At 46.2% G+C, this 15,230-nt stretch overlaps 1 protein-coding gene across 1 annotated transcript in view; it reads right to left on the bottom strand.

Annotated features, from left to right (window-relative positions):
* Window positions 1–15,230, bottom strand: part of LOC119388397 (complement C3-like) — an 86,809-nt gene that overhangs the window by 24,638 nt on the left and 46,941 nt on the right. The window contains 11 exon segments of the mRNA XM_049414330.1: window positions 115–190; window positions 1,331–1,454; window positions 1,456–1,520; window positions 2,238–2,342; window positions 5,104–5,209; window positions 8,098–8,310; window positions 9,447–9,675; window positions 10,347–10,473; window positions 11,747–11,926; window positions 13,131–13,218; window positions 13,468–13,502. Of these exon segments, the coding sequence (XP_049270287.1) occupies window positions 115–190; window positions 1,331–1,454; window positions 1,456–1,520; window positions 2,238–2,342; window positions 5,104–5,209; window positions 8,098–8,310; window positions 9,447–9,675; window positions 10,347–10,473; window positions 11,747–11,926; window positions 13,131–13,218; window positions 13,468–13,502 (1,348 nt within the window).

Below are 15,230 nucleotides of genomic sequence, written 5' to 3'. Positions count from 1 at the left end.
GAGCTTCAACGGGACGATCTGCTTGCGCTATACTCGCGAAAGCTACTATTGGACATATCTCTTAGGTTGCGATCCCGTGGCTACAGCGACGGATAGTAGTTAAAGCGTACTCACCACAGACTGGATGCGTAACCTTCCCATACTGTGAACGATCCATCCACTTTTCGGAAAGTGAGCATGCGTTGATACCCTAGTGAGAAATAGTGATTTCATAATTTCAGTGGAGACAGATAGACGCGGTTAAAACATCATCTTTCGTGTGCACGGTAGTCATAGCTACCTCAGATGTTAGGGTCACAGTTGTTGCTTTCCATATACTTGAAATGTTTGGAAATAAAAGGTAATACTGTTCTGGAGTATACAAATACGTACTCGCATCTTACAGGCACTATAGGAACGGACTATAGGTAACGACTAATTTTCTTTTTGTTGCCGTGCGGAAGCAAAATTGCATGTCACATCGTGCATACAAAACGTGGTGCATACGAAAAACAGCTATGCGCTAAATGAACGCCATCCGTAAGGTCCCCGCTTCGTCGTTGCGTCTGTACGACAGAGGTTCGAAAGAGGTGGTGTCAACAAATCTGTTCCGATTAAAGCGGTAAGCTACGATTCGAAACTACAGCAGGATTCGGTCAGTGGTTGAACCATCCGTTCCACATTCTATGGCAGCAACGTACACAGGCGGACGCAATGTTGAAGAAATGCAGTTCGAATTCTGGCATGCAAAGGCGTCAATTACGGGAGGGCATGGGTGCGCTCGGTTGCAGCTTTCAACTTCCCCTCACCATCTCGTCCCCTTTCCTCCTGCCGAAAACCGTAACATATCCACCTGCTGAGTGAATTCTTTTTAGGCATGTAGTTTAATGCTAAAATGAACATTCAGTAAGTAAACTTCAAATTTTTAACGCTACAATTTATTTTGCGTGCCCCTTCCTCAAAACTACATCTACCTTGACCTCACCCTTTCCCAGCGTATACGTTTAAAGCTTACTGGAATACAAAAAGATGCGCAACCATCATAGATTAGACACGAAACAGAAAAGGGCGTATTCCAGTATAAGCATGTAACAACTATCCCAGCAACAAGCATTTCTAAGTTTAAAGCTGCGCCTTCGCTGGCATGAATAGTGATTTTTTCTTATGGACAGTACCACTCTTCCTTTTTGAGTGTTTAGTGCTCAAAGTGACATAGACATAGTTTCCAGAAATTTGAATGCCCTATCGAAACAGGATGATTCCTGTATATTGCGCTGAACTAGCTTGGCTCACATACCAGCAGAGTATTAGCTACGTATTTTGTATATACAAGACAAAATCCCATACATACCTTTTCGAATAAAGCCCAGCGCCCTGTTCTCGTCCTCAGGAGAAATGAGATCGACAGTCTTCAGATATTGGTAGGCGTACAGTGTTGGCGCCAGTCCGATCATGGTCTGTTCACCACAACCCGATTGGCATCCGAAGCAAGGTATTGGGGCTCTTGACTGATGCCTCCAGCGCAGCACCCATGTCGTTGCCTGCAATACATATACGTGTAAACATGCATAGAAGATTCAAGCAACGAGCACGACACATTTCGAAATCCACCGAGTAGGAAGTAAAGAAAAGAGAAGGCTGAAATAATGCTGCTCATGACTCGTTCTGCGACATCATCCTACAAACAATATCATTCTTCAATATCGTTCTAGTAATAATCATCGATGACTGTGCATTCGAAATCAATCCGAACTGTAGAATGTTGCGCCTGAAACATGAACGGTGATCATGCCCAGAAATATCGCTTAGCATGTTGACGACAATTAAGTTAGCAAAACGGTTGTTGAAATGGGTAGTTCGAGTCGTCCAACTTTTAACGACCAGTTGATTAAGATGACTTACTGGATTCAGAGCGAAGCTCCTCAATTGCAGAAATATTACCATGACTATTAAGCCTAAAAAATGAAGCAATGAAAGTGCTTCGACGTCTTTTTCGAAAACGCACTGACATTTGTGTTCAGTACTGAGTGGACAACATCTAAATATTTCATCGTACTTGTGTGTGCAAGACATTAGCAGGCTCTGTTAAAACGAGAATTTTCGAACTCACCGTACACAAGGCTTTAATAAAAATTGATATATAATTATATCTCAATAATTTATATCTTAATTATACCTTAAGATTATTATAGGCGTTTCTTCAAGGATATGTAGAAGAGGGATGTCTTGCAACCGGGACAAAAGCAGTGTGGTCTCACCAACGATGTCGATTTCGCAGCGTTCGGATCCCGGGACGACCTCCTTGGGAGACCTGTTTGGCCGCGGGATCTGTATGAGCTGCCCTTCTCCGAGAGCAAACGTTTCTGCGATGGTGCACGAGAACCGAATTAGTTGAAGCAAATCAGGTAAAGGAAACTGCATCGTAAGTTTGGGAAGCTTGAAAAAGACCCGGGACACCTCACATGGCAACAGTGGCAAGATGCATAGCATGTGCATGTTATCAACGGTTTCGAAGTCAGATGAAGATCTACGAAAACATTGGCCTTAACAAAAACTACTACTACAACTACTAATACTACTACAAATACAACAACCACTATTACTACTACCACAGATACAAAAACTGGTAGGTGCGCTTAATGAATGGTCTTACACAAAACAGAAACAGAAACAAAGTGCTCGCATAAAAGTTCCATAATTTATCAACGGTAAATTGACCGAGCAACATTCTACACTATATATTTCACCACACACTTACTCTGCATGTGCAGTGCAGATGCTAGTATACAGTCGAACCCCTCAATAACGAAATCGCCGGGGAAGCGATTTTTATTCATTATCGTCAGAATTTCGTTGTAGCGAAAATAGAAAAATACTCATACCAATTGCTTCGCACAACCAAAATTTATTTTAAAAAGTTGCTGATCTTGCCCTGATTCACATTGCTTTGTAGGAGCTTGACGGCTAGAGCCTCACAGCTTAATAGGCTTAATGTGCTTGCAGCCCAATAAGCTTTACATTCGTTCCACGACGCGAGGTCGGCTGCCCAGCGAACGCCAAGAGCTCGTGCAGTGCTCGGCTCGCATAATGGTCCCTTAGCGGGAGATGGTGTAAATTTTTTAGATGCGAAGATCTTAAGGCGGAGCTCAATCCGGGGGTGGTGGTGGTGGTGTGCGCGGCGTGACCACCCTTACTGCGCATGCGCATACCCTCTCCACACACCTCTTCCACTTTCCCTCTCCCTTCCCCTCTCCACTTCCCCTCTCCCTTCCACTCTTCCCTGAAACGCGGGCTAATGCCGAAATCTCCTCCGGCGCAACGCCGCGATGAGCCGAGCGCATGCGCGTCCCCTCCGCTTCTCTCCTCTCCACGACGCGAGGTCACCGCGTTGCCCAGCGAACGCCCGGAACCGCGTTCCCCGCTCGCCCGACGTGCAAGTGCTATAGGTCGCATCACCTAGCGTCCCCTTTGCGGGAGTGGTGTAAATTTTTTAGATGCGAAGTATCTTAAGGTCGGTGCCCAACGAATCCGGTGGTGGTGGTGGTGGTGTGGCGGCGCCAACGCAATACCCTCTCCACACACCCTCTCCACTTTCCCTCCCCTTCCCTCTCCATTCCCCTCTCCCTTTCCACTCTCCTCTGAACGCGATCGTGCAAGTGTTCCGGCTTCTCTTCCTCTTCGCACCCCCTCTCGCCCGCCTTCGACCGCGTTCCCCGCTCGCCCTCTATATGGAAGATGGTCCCCTCCACGACGCGAGGTTAGCGGGAGAGTTGGTTTAATTTTTTTATAATCTCTTCGCAGTCGCGAGAGGGCAAATGCATTGAATTGTATGGACATTCGCCGGGGACGTCAGATTTCTCCGTTGCCGCGAGAATTTCGTTCTTGAGGGCTTTCGTTATTGAGGGGTTCAACTGTATTAAAAAACGCTAATATCGCACACAAAAACAAACGTAAGCGCAATATTTTGTCGTGACGCCATTTAGCAAGCTCAGTTTACATTTGTGTCGAAGAAAAAGGAATGAGAAGGGATGATGAGCAATTATACTTGCATAAGTCCAAAAAGATGTGTTCCTTTCATCTTCTTTAAGACCTCTTGTGTGTCACGGACCGATAACAAAGGTATCTAGAAGAGGGAGGGGGGGGGGGCGGCGCGCGTGGCGTTTTTTGATACTTGTTTTTTTCGTTGCGCGCGTTCATTTACGGGTAACCGCCGGCGTCGGGATTTCATGTCGTCGTTTTAGATCGGTGACGCGCGCTCAATTAAGCGCTGGTTTGTGACACACGCTCCGAGTCAAATCTTGCATAGATACTACTGGCGTAGCCGGGGTGCGGGGAAGGGGGGAGGGGAAGGTGCTGGCCACTCCCCCAAATTTTTCTATTTTCCATGTGTATAGATACACACACACATACAAACGCGCGAACGAACGTACATAAAGTGTAGGTGACCCCATTCCCCCCTTCCCTAAAACATATCTGGCTACGACCCTGATAGACACATAAACAGCATTAAATACCTAAGTGGAAGAAAAATCAGTAAGTGCTGTAGCCGTAGAAAGAAAGAAATAAATAAAGAAAGAAAGAAAGAAGGAAAGAAAGAAAGAAAGAAAGAAAGGAAGGAAGAAAGAAAGAAAGACAGACAGACAGACAGAAGAAAGAAAAATACTACGTCAGGCACGCACTCGCCAAGGCTCGCTTGCATCCATTTTTCCCGATAAGTCAAGTGCTCCTGAAATTTTCATTCCTTGACTTCAAATAAAGATCATCAGTACCTTCCACCAATGATTATCTTGCCTCCAATATCTGTCGTCTTTATATGAACTAGCAGAAGTATGCAAGAAAATCGATATACTTCGTCTGCCGCGGGAAAAGGACATGGTTCAGATTTTTCAGAGTGGCCTTAGTTCTTCATTTAACACAAGTAAGCCAATTACAGGCGTTCAAGAACTGAGCGCCCAAAGCGAGCAATGCTATTGAGAAATGTACTTGAGTGTTTGTAGCGGCTCACAAGCAAGATCAAGGCTGACGTTTAAAGGCGACACTGAATGACGCTGACGTTCGTGTTTTCAAATATGGCGATATTCCCCCCCCCCCCCCAAAAAAAATAAGAAAGGCACTATGTCTTACCTGTGTACCTGCGTTCAGGGCTAGCGTCATGTCGTGCCTTTCGCTTTTGCGTGTTTTCGGGATCGAGGATGATGTTAATGTTGTCCTCCTTGGGCACGCCAGGCATCTAGAAAGAAAACCAGTCACCAATAATATATACTGCAATCGGTGAGAAAAATAGAGCCCTGCTGAGTTGAGAACATAACACTCAACGCTTGCGCTTCCCTGTAAAAAAAAAATTAAAATTCGGCAGATCCCACGCGTTGTGAGAATCTGTTTCATGCGAAGCGTACAGCGAGTTCTTCTATGCTGTATTTTATGGCTTTGAGCCAAGCGTTAGGAGGTGGATAGACGTGTTTTTGTAAGTGTAGTAGCTGTGTGCACATCGTGGGCTTACCAGGCAAGTCGACAACACTGGCGTTAAAGGGCAACTTATGGTGCGACGTAACGTCAGCCCTCAGGTTAGAGTACATACGTCAGTATTATCGAAACGAAGTGCACTTTACGGTGCAATCATGTGAATATCATACGTAACTTCCGTTAATGTGTTCCTCCGGGGTCGAGCAATGCTTCCATATAGCTTGCTGAATCATAAGATTACAAATGTAATTTCGGTCTACACCAAGTTAAGAAGGCGATCATGAGAGCACCCAGACGTAGGCGGCTAGATAGATAGATAGATAGATAGATAGATAGATAGATAGATAGATAGATAGATAGATAGATAGATAGATAGATAGATAGATAGATAGATAGATAGATAGATAGATAGATAGATAGATAGATAGATAGATAGATAGATAGATAGATAGATAGATAGATAGATAGATAGATAGAAACGCTCAAAGTGCCAAAGGTTCGCTAAGGAATGCTTCGCATTTAAAAGCCTAATTGCACAGCTACAGCTTACCCGGGTGGGCATTTTCCCAACACAATGACACCACAATATACATGTACAGCTCTTGTGATGTATGAGGTAAAAACGAAATATCAATGCGACCTCAGTGCTATTGTTACAAGAGATTGTTAAGTGAGCTTGCAGTTGGTCTTGATTTTTGCTAAGGCTACGACAGTCAACTGGAACAATCTGAAATATGGCGAAGCAAGATTTTCTAAAATATTTTGTAAAAACAAAGGTACTATGATCAGAGTGTTCCCAATGGATGCGCTTTAGTTCAACTTGAACTGGTCTCGTATTGATTGTAAAGATTTCATTTTTTCTTTCTTGCAATCAAACATTTCTTCTAATTGAACCATGAAACACGATCCTATGCACAATCGAAGCAAAGTACACAAATAAGCAATTTGGGTTACATCCAATAAACTAAACCAATACTTTGTTGAGCTATAAAAACGCTTAGGAGACATACACATTCTGTGCTCATTATAGAGAACATTTACCCCTAGTGAGTTGTCTGTGAATGAAGCTCCCGTGCTCTGTGGCAAAGCCTATCACTCGCTTAGTGCCCAAGCTTTTCTTGCATAATGCTTGATAGCTTCCTTTAGAGTATTAATTTCTTTCCCTCTGGTAGTAATCCGAATGTCTAGGCTCGGCATCATCTCATAGCCATGGCTAAGTGACAGCTATAGAAAACAAGCCACACTAGCATACACATAATCCAAGGCGTGTTCTACGATAATAGATTGAGCGCTGCTGCTTAAGGCAACTTGGTCTGCTGGCAGCGCCGATCACTCTGTGAAACGCCTAGCCTAACGATAAAATGTAAATATGAAGGAGCATTCCTTATCGAGCCTGGATACGTCAAATAGGATGGGAGTGGGCTTCCAAAGACAGGGTGTTAGCTCGGGAATAGAGTGCGCGGGTGGCCTGATCGGCATGTTCGTTTCCCTAGTCCTTGGCGACCGGGGGCCCAAAGCAGATTACGCATTTGGCCCTTTCATTCAAATACATCACCGATTACTACAAGGAGCAGCACCGGCGCTATCCGGACCTTTGTAAGGGACTGGATCGCGCTGACGAGCTCATCCTTTAAAACTTTTCACCAACACTCTACTGTGCCCGGCGGTGCTAAAGCATTTCAATTCATTATTTGATGGCGCGTGCCGTTTCTGTGCCGAGGTGGCTGACACCTTCCACATAGCCTGGGGGTGTCAATCAAACCAATGTACTTCCCCCCTACCCCAAATCCACGAGAAAGGTCTTAGAGGTGGCCCTGCTCAGCTGTCAGGACCTCAAGGCCCAAAGGCCCTGGTTCAACGGACGCGGGCGGCGTTGCTTGCCAATGGAGCCCTGAATAAGGTCTTCACCTAGTACTGTGAGGGGAGGAGGCCAATACGGCCTCAACCCAATCACCTCTCTGTAACCATTTAATGGTTAATAAATGTTTTGACCACCACCACCAAATCGGGTGTTGTCAGAGACTGTTGTATGAAATAGATTGGTGTGCAACTCAATCGTCAGATCGAGATTAAATGAGGTCAGCGTTGCTTTCATAACACGAGCCAACATTACCCGACATTAGCCTACATTAGCCAATATTTACCTTTGTTTAGCCATAAATAGCCGCCATATAACCAACATTAGGCGACATTTCCCAATAGTTAGACGACATTAGTCGACATGAGCAGTCCTTTAGCCATCTCCAGCCAAAGTTAACCATTATTAAGCCACCACTCACCAATATTCGCCGTTATTCAGTCAACAAACGCGAACATCAGCAAGGGCTAACAAGTGCTGGCAGCGTACCAATAAAAAGTTAGTTGAAATCGGGCAGAAGCAGGTAGCAGCCAGTGTTCGAACTCACACACCATGCGACTGTTATCCCCTAATCCTAGACTCGAATCTCAAAGGCTGTGCTTTTGAATACCGGAAGCCCTAGATCTAATTTTATAAGCCGGGACTACGCCAACGAGGATTAAGGACTACGTCATGGCCGCCATGTTTTCCCGTTGCAGGGTGCGAGCGCCCGATGCCCACGAATACGTTGTCTTTAGTAAAACTTGTGTACTGGGGCTTTACTTTCTCGCCAAAATATTAAGAGACTCACGACTTACCTCTACCCTGAGCTTCACTTTAACAGCGTCCCTGGCTGACGATTCGCTGATGGCTGCCACGTGGATCTCCCTCTCACCAGCAGCCAGAGGCACCACGGGGAAGACCACCGTGCGACCCTGACCCGTGGGCACTTTGACCTTGCGTACCGCGGAGGGCTTTCCTTCCTTGGCGCCAGAGCAGACGTGTTTCGTCCCGAGCATCGCCACACGTACCTGGGTCGCCAGTCAATCTCTTTGCTTTACGTGAGCATAACTTTTGAGAGCACTTTGCGCGTCACAAGACGCCAACCGCTGTTTGCCTTTCACTACTGTTGTACCTTTCACGACAAAGAAATATTGCAGAATAGATAATAATATTCGATTGCCTGTATCGTGAAATTATAACCTCTTCTGTTGTCAGCACACCCGAGCTCGGATTAAAAAAGTAATAAGCAGTATACGTGCTTTGAGCTAAGCCTACTTAAAATGCTCAACAAGGGGATGCAAACTGAGTCGTATCGTTTAACCTTTCCAAGCTTTATAGTAGCGAGTTATGAGAAACACTGTAGTGGGAGAAACCAGATTAGTTCCCTGCATTCTGCCCCCATGGTACAGCGACCGCCGTGAACGGTAATCGAATCACATGCGTTGCAGCGCAGCGGTGGCGGGTGCTTTGCGAGTTGATAAACTTACCAACTAAGACACCGCATTTAACTAATTCGTAGCGAGACGCTTGTTTTTATCATCAAACGCGACACTGATATACATTGGTAAAATAAATTAAGAAAATACGATTGAATCAAATGATACCACAGCTTAATAGACACTCGGGACGTTTCGTGCAATTGACCGATGCAATTGCCACGCGAAAAGAACTTGTTATGCACGGCGGCTTAAGCAAGCAGGTCTCAAAAAAATATCTTTAGATCCAACACGATCATACCCGACTTCCATAATGCCACTTCTAGTCGGCCAAGTGACTTCCGATTTATTGTTTCGGTCTGTACTTAACTTCCTTTCGGTCTGCACTCCATTTCCTGTTATAGCCTAGCTAAGGAAAAGCACCGTGGAAAGATGGGTCAGGTATGATGGTCGACATCGTGGCGATCACAACCTTTTACAGACAGCGCAATGAAGAGGACCCAAATGACACATCGCTTCGTGCGCGCGATTCCATTGGGTGGACGCAGGAAAGCAGACATGAAGAAAGTACTTTGCCCGCACCCGAGCCCCGATTTCTCAACTTAGTCCTTGAATGCATTCGTGTTGTTCATTGTATGTGAACTCAGGGCATGATCCGACAATTAATCTCCTCGCGAGAACCAAAGAGCACTATTCCAGGAATCCAAGTGCGCGCCAGAGATGCCTACCATCTGGTCATTCCTGTCGTAGTTGTACACCGTCACCGGAATCTCGACTTGCTCGTTCTGGACGACGGAGTATGGCAGATTGACTTCGACGAACAACTTCTTGAATACACGTATCTCCAGCGGGTCGTGGACGCAGATGCCGCCAGACGGCGCAACACTCACGGCGCTCAGCTCCCAGGTGGTGATGGAGTCGGGCAGGGAGACATCATAGGTTGTCTCCGAATCTTCGCTGAGAGAGAGAGAGAGAGAGATAGAGCAGGTTTATTTATAGAAAGGCAGAGAGGTACGGCCTGAGCGATAGTATGCTCTCGCCTGCTACTCTACACCAGGGGATGGGGAAAGGGGAGAAAAAAGAGTGATGGATGACGATGGTAAGTAAGGGAGGTGAGTATGTACAGTCCCGTCAAGGTGGCGCAGTGCTATAGCCGCGCATCCAGTCCAGTGGCTTGTAGGAAAGCTGCGACCGCTCTTATGACCACAGTTGTACTGTTGGCGTCAGGCCAAGGGTCCAACACAACCTCATCAGTTAATGGCCTATTATGCAGCCCTTCAGTAGAAGAAATCAGTTTCTGTCGTTCGGGTGCGTATGCTGGGCAGGTACAAAATAAAGTGTTTCTGGCACTTGACAGTGATCACAGTTGGGACCGGTGTCACTGCAGCCGATAACCTTCGCTGAAATTTGTAATTTGTGGAACGCCATACACATTGCCACTCAGAAGCGCTGTAGAAATGTGCAGCTATACGGTGCGGCGTTCAAGAACGCTCGTGTGCCTTATGCCAGTGATTTGTTCACAATATAGTCAAACATATTTTGTGCGAACCGAATGCAACCAGTGCCGTTATGGGAGGAGGTGGGGAGCTCTCAACGTCGTCTTTGCACGCTTCGAAGGGGCAACGTACCTTATTGTCAATTGTTCGAACAGCCACGTCTCCATAAATGCGTGCCGTTCACCGCCTTTGAAGTCGAAATCGTTGTCTCCAAGTGCGTCGGCGACGTCAGCGTTCGATCTGCCGACGATTTGATTGTCTGGGAGAAAGTAGGAAATCGTAAGATGCTGTTAGCTGAGCAAGTCCTGCACAGGCTAAGATAATTAACTGAACCGAAGCAATTAACTCTTTCACACTTGTCGATAATTGAATATTCGACCCTTTCGCTTGCTCGTGTGCCGTGCTGTACTTCTCCTGTATTCATTCTAGCCAGCGTCATAGCGCACCACTATGCGGAGTTGCAGTAAATAGAGCAGCCCTGGGCAGTTAAAACTCGTTTTAACAGGGGCATTCATCCCAGCGGGTCTTCGCACATAGCCATTGTCTTTGGTAGGCTGGCTGGTGTGTCATCAGAAAAATGTAGTTGAGGGGAAAAAAAAGATCGTTTATCTTGCATCATGGTTCGAACTAATTATTCTTCAATTGCGAGTGACGAATTGCAATCACCTGCATCTGACAGTTTTACTCGCTTGTTCCCGCATGTTTAATGCGGTGCAAGGGTCCTTCCAAGTGCGTAACAGAACGTCATGAGAAGAAAAAGAAAAGCAAGCAATGTCATCTTATATAATCATCGTGCCATGATTTCACGGTAATGAACTCCTTGATGCGCGGCCACCCTTTCGATGGACACTTCTGTTCTGTGCGTGGTAATTATTGCGAAAAAAGAAGTAAGAGATGCGTTATAATAGATTGCGACTAAAATAGCCATAGTCCCGCCTATAGAAAACAAGAAAATGAACACTGTGCCGGACAGTGAAAGCGATTCTCTCACTCTCCAAGGAAGAGACGCAATTTTACCGAAACTTTTGCAACTGCTGTGGAATCCCGCAAGGTGGCAAAAGGGTTAAGAAAGAAATCTGTATGGATATCTTTGGGGCTTCGTGCTACAAATGAGTAGTTGTCAACTGCCCTTTGCCTAAGCCTTCCGCCACGTTGCGGGATTCCGCAGAACTGATTTGCCATAATATGTGTCCACGTGCTTCGAGTTGTCGATGAATTCGCCTTCGCGCTGCCAATTGCTAGCTTCCTGGTTAGCTCAATCGGTAGAGCGACCGTCCTGGAAAGGCGTTGGTCCCGGGTGCGATCTTCGGACCATGACAAATTCTCCGGCAACTCAGAAGCTTTCTGTCTGAGAAATCCGTATGGATTTCCTTGTGGCGTTGTGCTACAATTGGGTGGTTGTCAATTTGTATTAATTTCTGCAACTGTCTGACGCAGGAAAGCATTGTTTCGACCATTGAAGCGATATTACTCGGCTTTGTGGCGAGGCACACCATTTCAAGCGCAAACGCTCAACTGAGGACAGCGCTTACTTTCAATGTGGCGGCAGCACGTGGCGAATGCTTCGACACACTTCTCCGAGTAGAGGGCGCTGCCGGCTACCAAGTAGCTGCGCAGGGCTTCTTCGCGATCGTCACAGCTGCGCAGGAATGGGTCCTTCAGGAGGCCGCTCGAGCAGCAGTTGCGGAGCGTCTCGTTTTGGAATTGTTCCACTGGAGCAGAGCGACACGAGAACACACGTGTTATGAAGCAGTATATACAATCACGCGGAGCGCTATTTGTTGCGAAGAGATTGTGTTTCCGGAATGTGTGCGGATTATCCGCAAGGAAGGGGCTGCCATTCTTTTACGTTTTCTGCGAGAGACCGGTTTAAACGATACATGGGAAGTCATACTGCATGAAAAGAGTCACTCAGGTGGATCTACTGCCGGCCAGGTCTGCCAGGCTTACGTACCCTGCTTGTGGCAACATCGACACCACCGCCAACCGCCATTGTTGTGGCCAGTAATGCGCGTATAAAGTATTAAAGCGATGCTTCCTTTGTGAACACCTCCCACTGCTGCTGCTGCTGCTGCTGTTGTCTTACTGGATAGGACGAACTCGAGAATAATATTCTATCGGGGTGCCCGATCGAGGAATCGAGGTTCTGTCCTCCATCACAGCATGCCTCACGCTCTAAGCAGCAGACTGTCACAGCACTTCTGTCGCGTCAACGTGAGCTATGTTTCTTTCCTCTATACTCTTCACTTCATTATCTTAATAATGATAGTGGCGCCATCTAGAAGCGCTGCATGTAATGAAGTAGTGGATCACGAGTACTGAGGGGCACGAACAGTAATCGCTGCTGCCATAAAAATATTTGTAATGCGCCAGATTGACAAACAGACATCGCGTCCTGCGCATATGAAGACGAAGATGCGAAGAAGCTCCTCTGCACGTTGATTCGAATAACACGCGCTGGATGTGCAGCTTTTCTTTTTCTTTAGGGAAATACCTCCTATGTGTTGTAGCAAAACAAATGTGATAGCATGCAATGTGGCAGGGCAGTTAAAAAAAGTACGCAGTTGTCTTGAGTGGGTGGTATGTTTAGTGGGTAGGATACATACTATAGCGGAACGAAACAGGACACAGAAAGTTTCACATAGGACGTGGGTAGTTCTCTCTCAACGCGAAATCCCCTTCATGCACAAAGTGGTTAGAATCGTAAGAGTCTGCGTAGTAATGTAGTAGAAGTAGAGGAAAATATTATAACCTCGGTCTTTCTATTGGCTACCCTTTATGAACAATAAGACGGCAAGCATCACTCGACAATGTATGCGCAAATGAAGGTGCCACCGAATAAATCCAACGCGAACTTTCCGATAACGCTCGCGTACTTTGAAATTTCTCCTAAAAAAAAAGAAACCTATTACTCACAAATGTTAGCGGTAACTTCACGCTTTGAGCGCCGTGGACCATCTCCTGAAAAAAAAAAAAGAACAATATATAAGCACTCATTCTCAGTCTATTACTTTCAGAGCGCTTAAAACATAGCTCTTAGAGTGCTTTAAAAAAATCATGAACTCGTGTTTTCTCGCCAAGCCCCCCCTCCCCCCTCGGGCTTGGTGAGAAAACACATCCTGCAGATAGCAGACACTGCTATGAACATCTCAGCCAGATCTTACAGTCGTGCGCGGCAAGGAGAGAAATCACACGAATCGTGTTTGATCGCGCGCGCTCGAACTCATGATGCATGCTGACGTAACTTGCTTACCCGTGCCGTCCCTCCCTGTGTAGCTTCTAGCGCGCCTGTTGTGACGAGAGGAGAGAGAAAGCGCTCAAAGTGCCCAAAAAAACCCTGGAACTCCGCTCGTTCGTGGTGCATTCGTGAAATTTTTCCGGCAATCGATTCGTGAGGCAGTAAACTCCGATATTGGGTTCATTCGATGATTACATGGAGAAGTGGTTCATGACCCCTTTAAAGAAGAAAGCAGTGGGCATAGGCGTGCGCGGGGTCCCTCATCGGGAGGGGTGGGGGGTCGAAGGTTTATCGCAGCTTGAAATACGAGCGCGTAACTTAAATAGGGACTTCGGAAGACAAAGACAAGCGCATTGATGCACTTGTCCTTGTTTTCTGACGTCCCTGTTTAAGTTACGCGCTCGTATTTCAAGTATCATGAATCACCAACCGGGCCAATCAGCCATTTTAATGCAGCACCTCCCCTCCCTACTAATTGAATGTATGGGGCAGACTTTGCGCCCCCCTTCCCCCTCTTAGGTGAATAGGGGGGAAGCCCCCCCCCCCCCCCCCCTGTGCGCATGCCTATGGCAGTGAAGGCGCGAGGAACTATTTAAATTGATTCATTTCCTTAAAGCCCTGTTCAATGTAGACAACACTTTACGCGCAAGCCCTTTAACGGAGAAGGAAAAAAGAAGTCACAGTAACGCCAGAAGGGTAGGATTGATAACGATAGCAATTCATTACACATGTACGCAAAGCATAAAGTGAAATTTTTACCGGCCTTAACCCTTTGAGGGTAGATTTTTTTGGCTAAATGCGTCCCACAAATGTGTATTTTTTATTGCCCAGTTAAAGTCTTCAGACGAATGTATTTCAGAAAAAAATTGTCTAAAATTTTGTTTGGATGACCGTAAAGTGACAAAAAAAAATCTTGTGTTGTTACATGCACATAGTTTTTTTTACGAGTAACAGCAAGATAAATTCTAAAAACAAAAAACCTATACGACTGTTGAAAAATTATGCGGTGCAATAAATTTCTGTACAGTTCATAAACATACAAAAATAAGTGCACGAAGTAGCGTCAGGTGGAAACACGTAGGGAGAAAAGCAACTTTTTATCCAGTCAGCGTCATCTCGCCGCGCACGCTTTTGAGATATCGCTCGCTCATCAACACCTGAATCTTAACTCGTAAGTAACGCCTCATATGACGGGCTGACATTTACTGAATCAGATTCTGATTCGCCAGTCGAGCGGCGATTCGGAGGAATCGCCGCTAGACTCACTTTCGCAGCCGAGAAACCGGCGCGCAATTCCATAGCTCAAACACACTGCGCGGGTGAGCGCAGTGAAGAAAATTGCGTAGTTGTGCGCGCGTCCGAAAAAAAAAAACAAGTACGAAACCTATAACAATAATTCCTCTTATCACCAACGAAAAGGAAGCGGTTTTTGCGAGTCCCCGAAACAGGAAACGCAACCACAGCGGCATCGTTTTTGTCAGTCAGAGCCTTCACGGAAACAGTCGTAATCGCGTACGGGGGAGCAATAAACGAAACGGTAACAAATCCGTCACCTTTTGAAATATTCTAAACCAGAAAGCCATCAGTTTTGCGGGCGCAATAAGCGGGAACCGGCCGAAGGAAGAAACCGAAACTAGCCGGCGCACCGCTGTAGTAGAGAATAAAAATGAAACGGAGAGGCATCGGCGCTAAAGAAAAATCAACGTATTCCCGCAGTGTGGCAGCACATGCCAAGCAAGAGAAATAATCGAAAAAGGCACGCGTTTTAAACATACAGG

This window comes from Rhipicephalus sanguineus, chromosome 3 (genome assembly GCF_013339695.2).
Source record: "Rhipicephalus sanguineus isolate Rsan-2018 chromosome 3, BIME_Rsan_1.4, whole genome shotgun sequence".
Classification (NCBI taxonomy): domain Eukaryota; kingdom Metazoa; phylum Arthropoda; class Arachnida; order Ixodida; family Ixodidae; genus Rhipicephalus; species Rhipicephalus sanguineus.
Note: the sequence above shows the minus strand (reverse complement) of the source record. Positions and strands in the feature narration are given on the sequence as shown.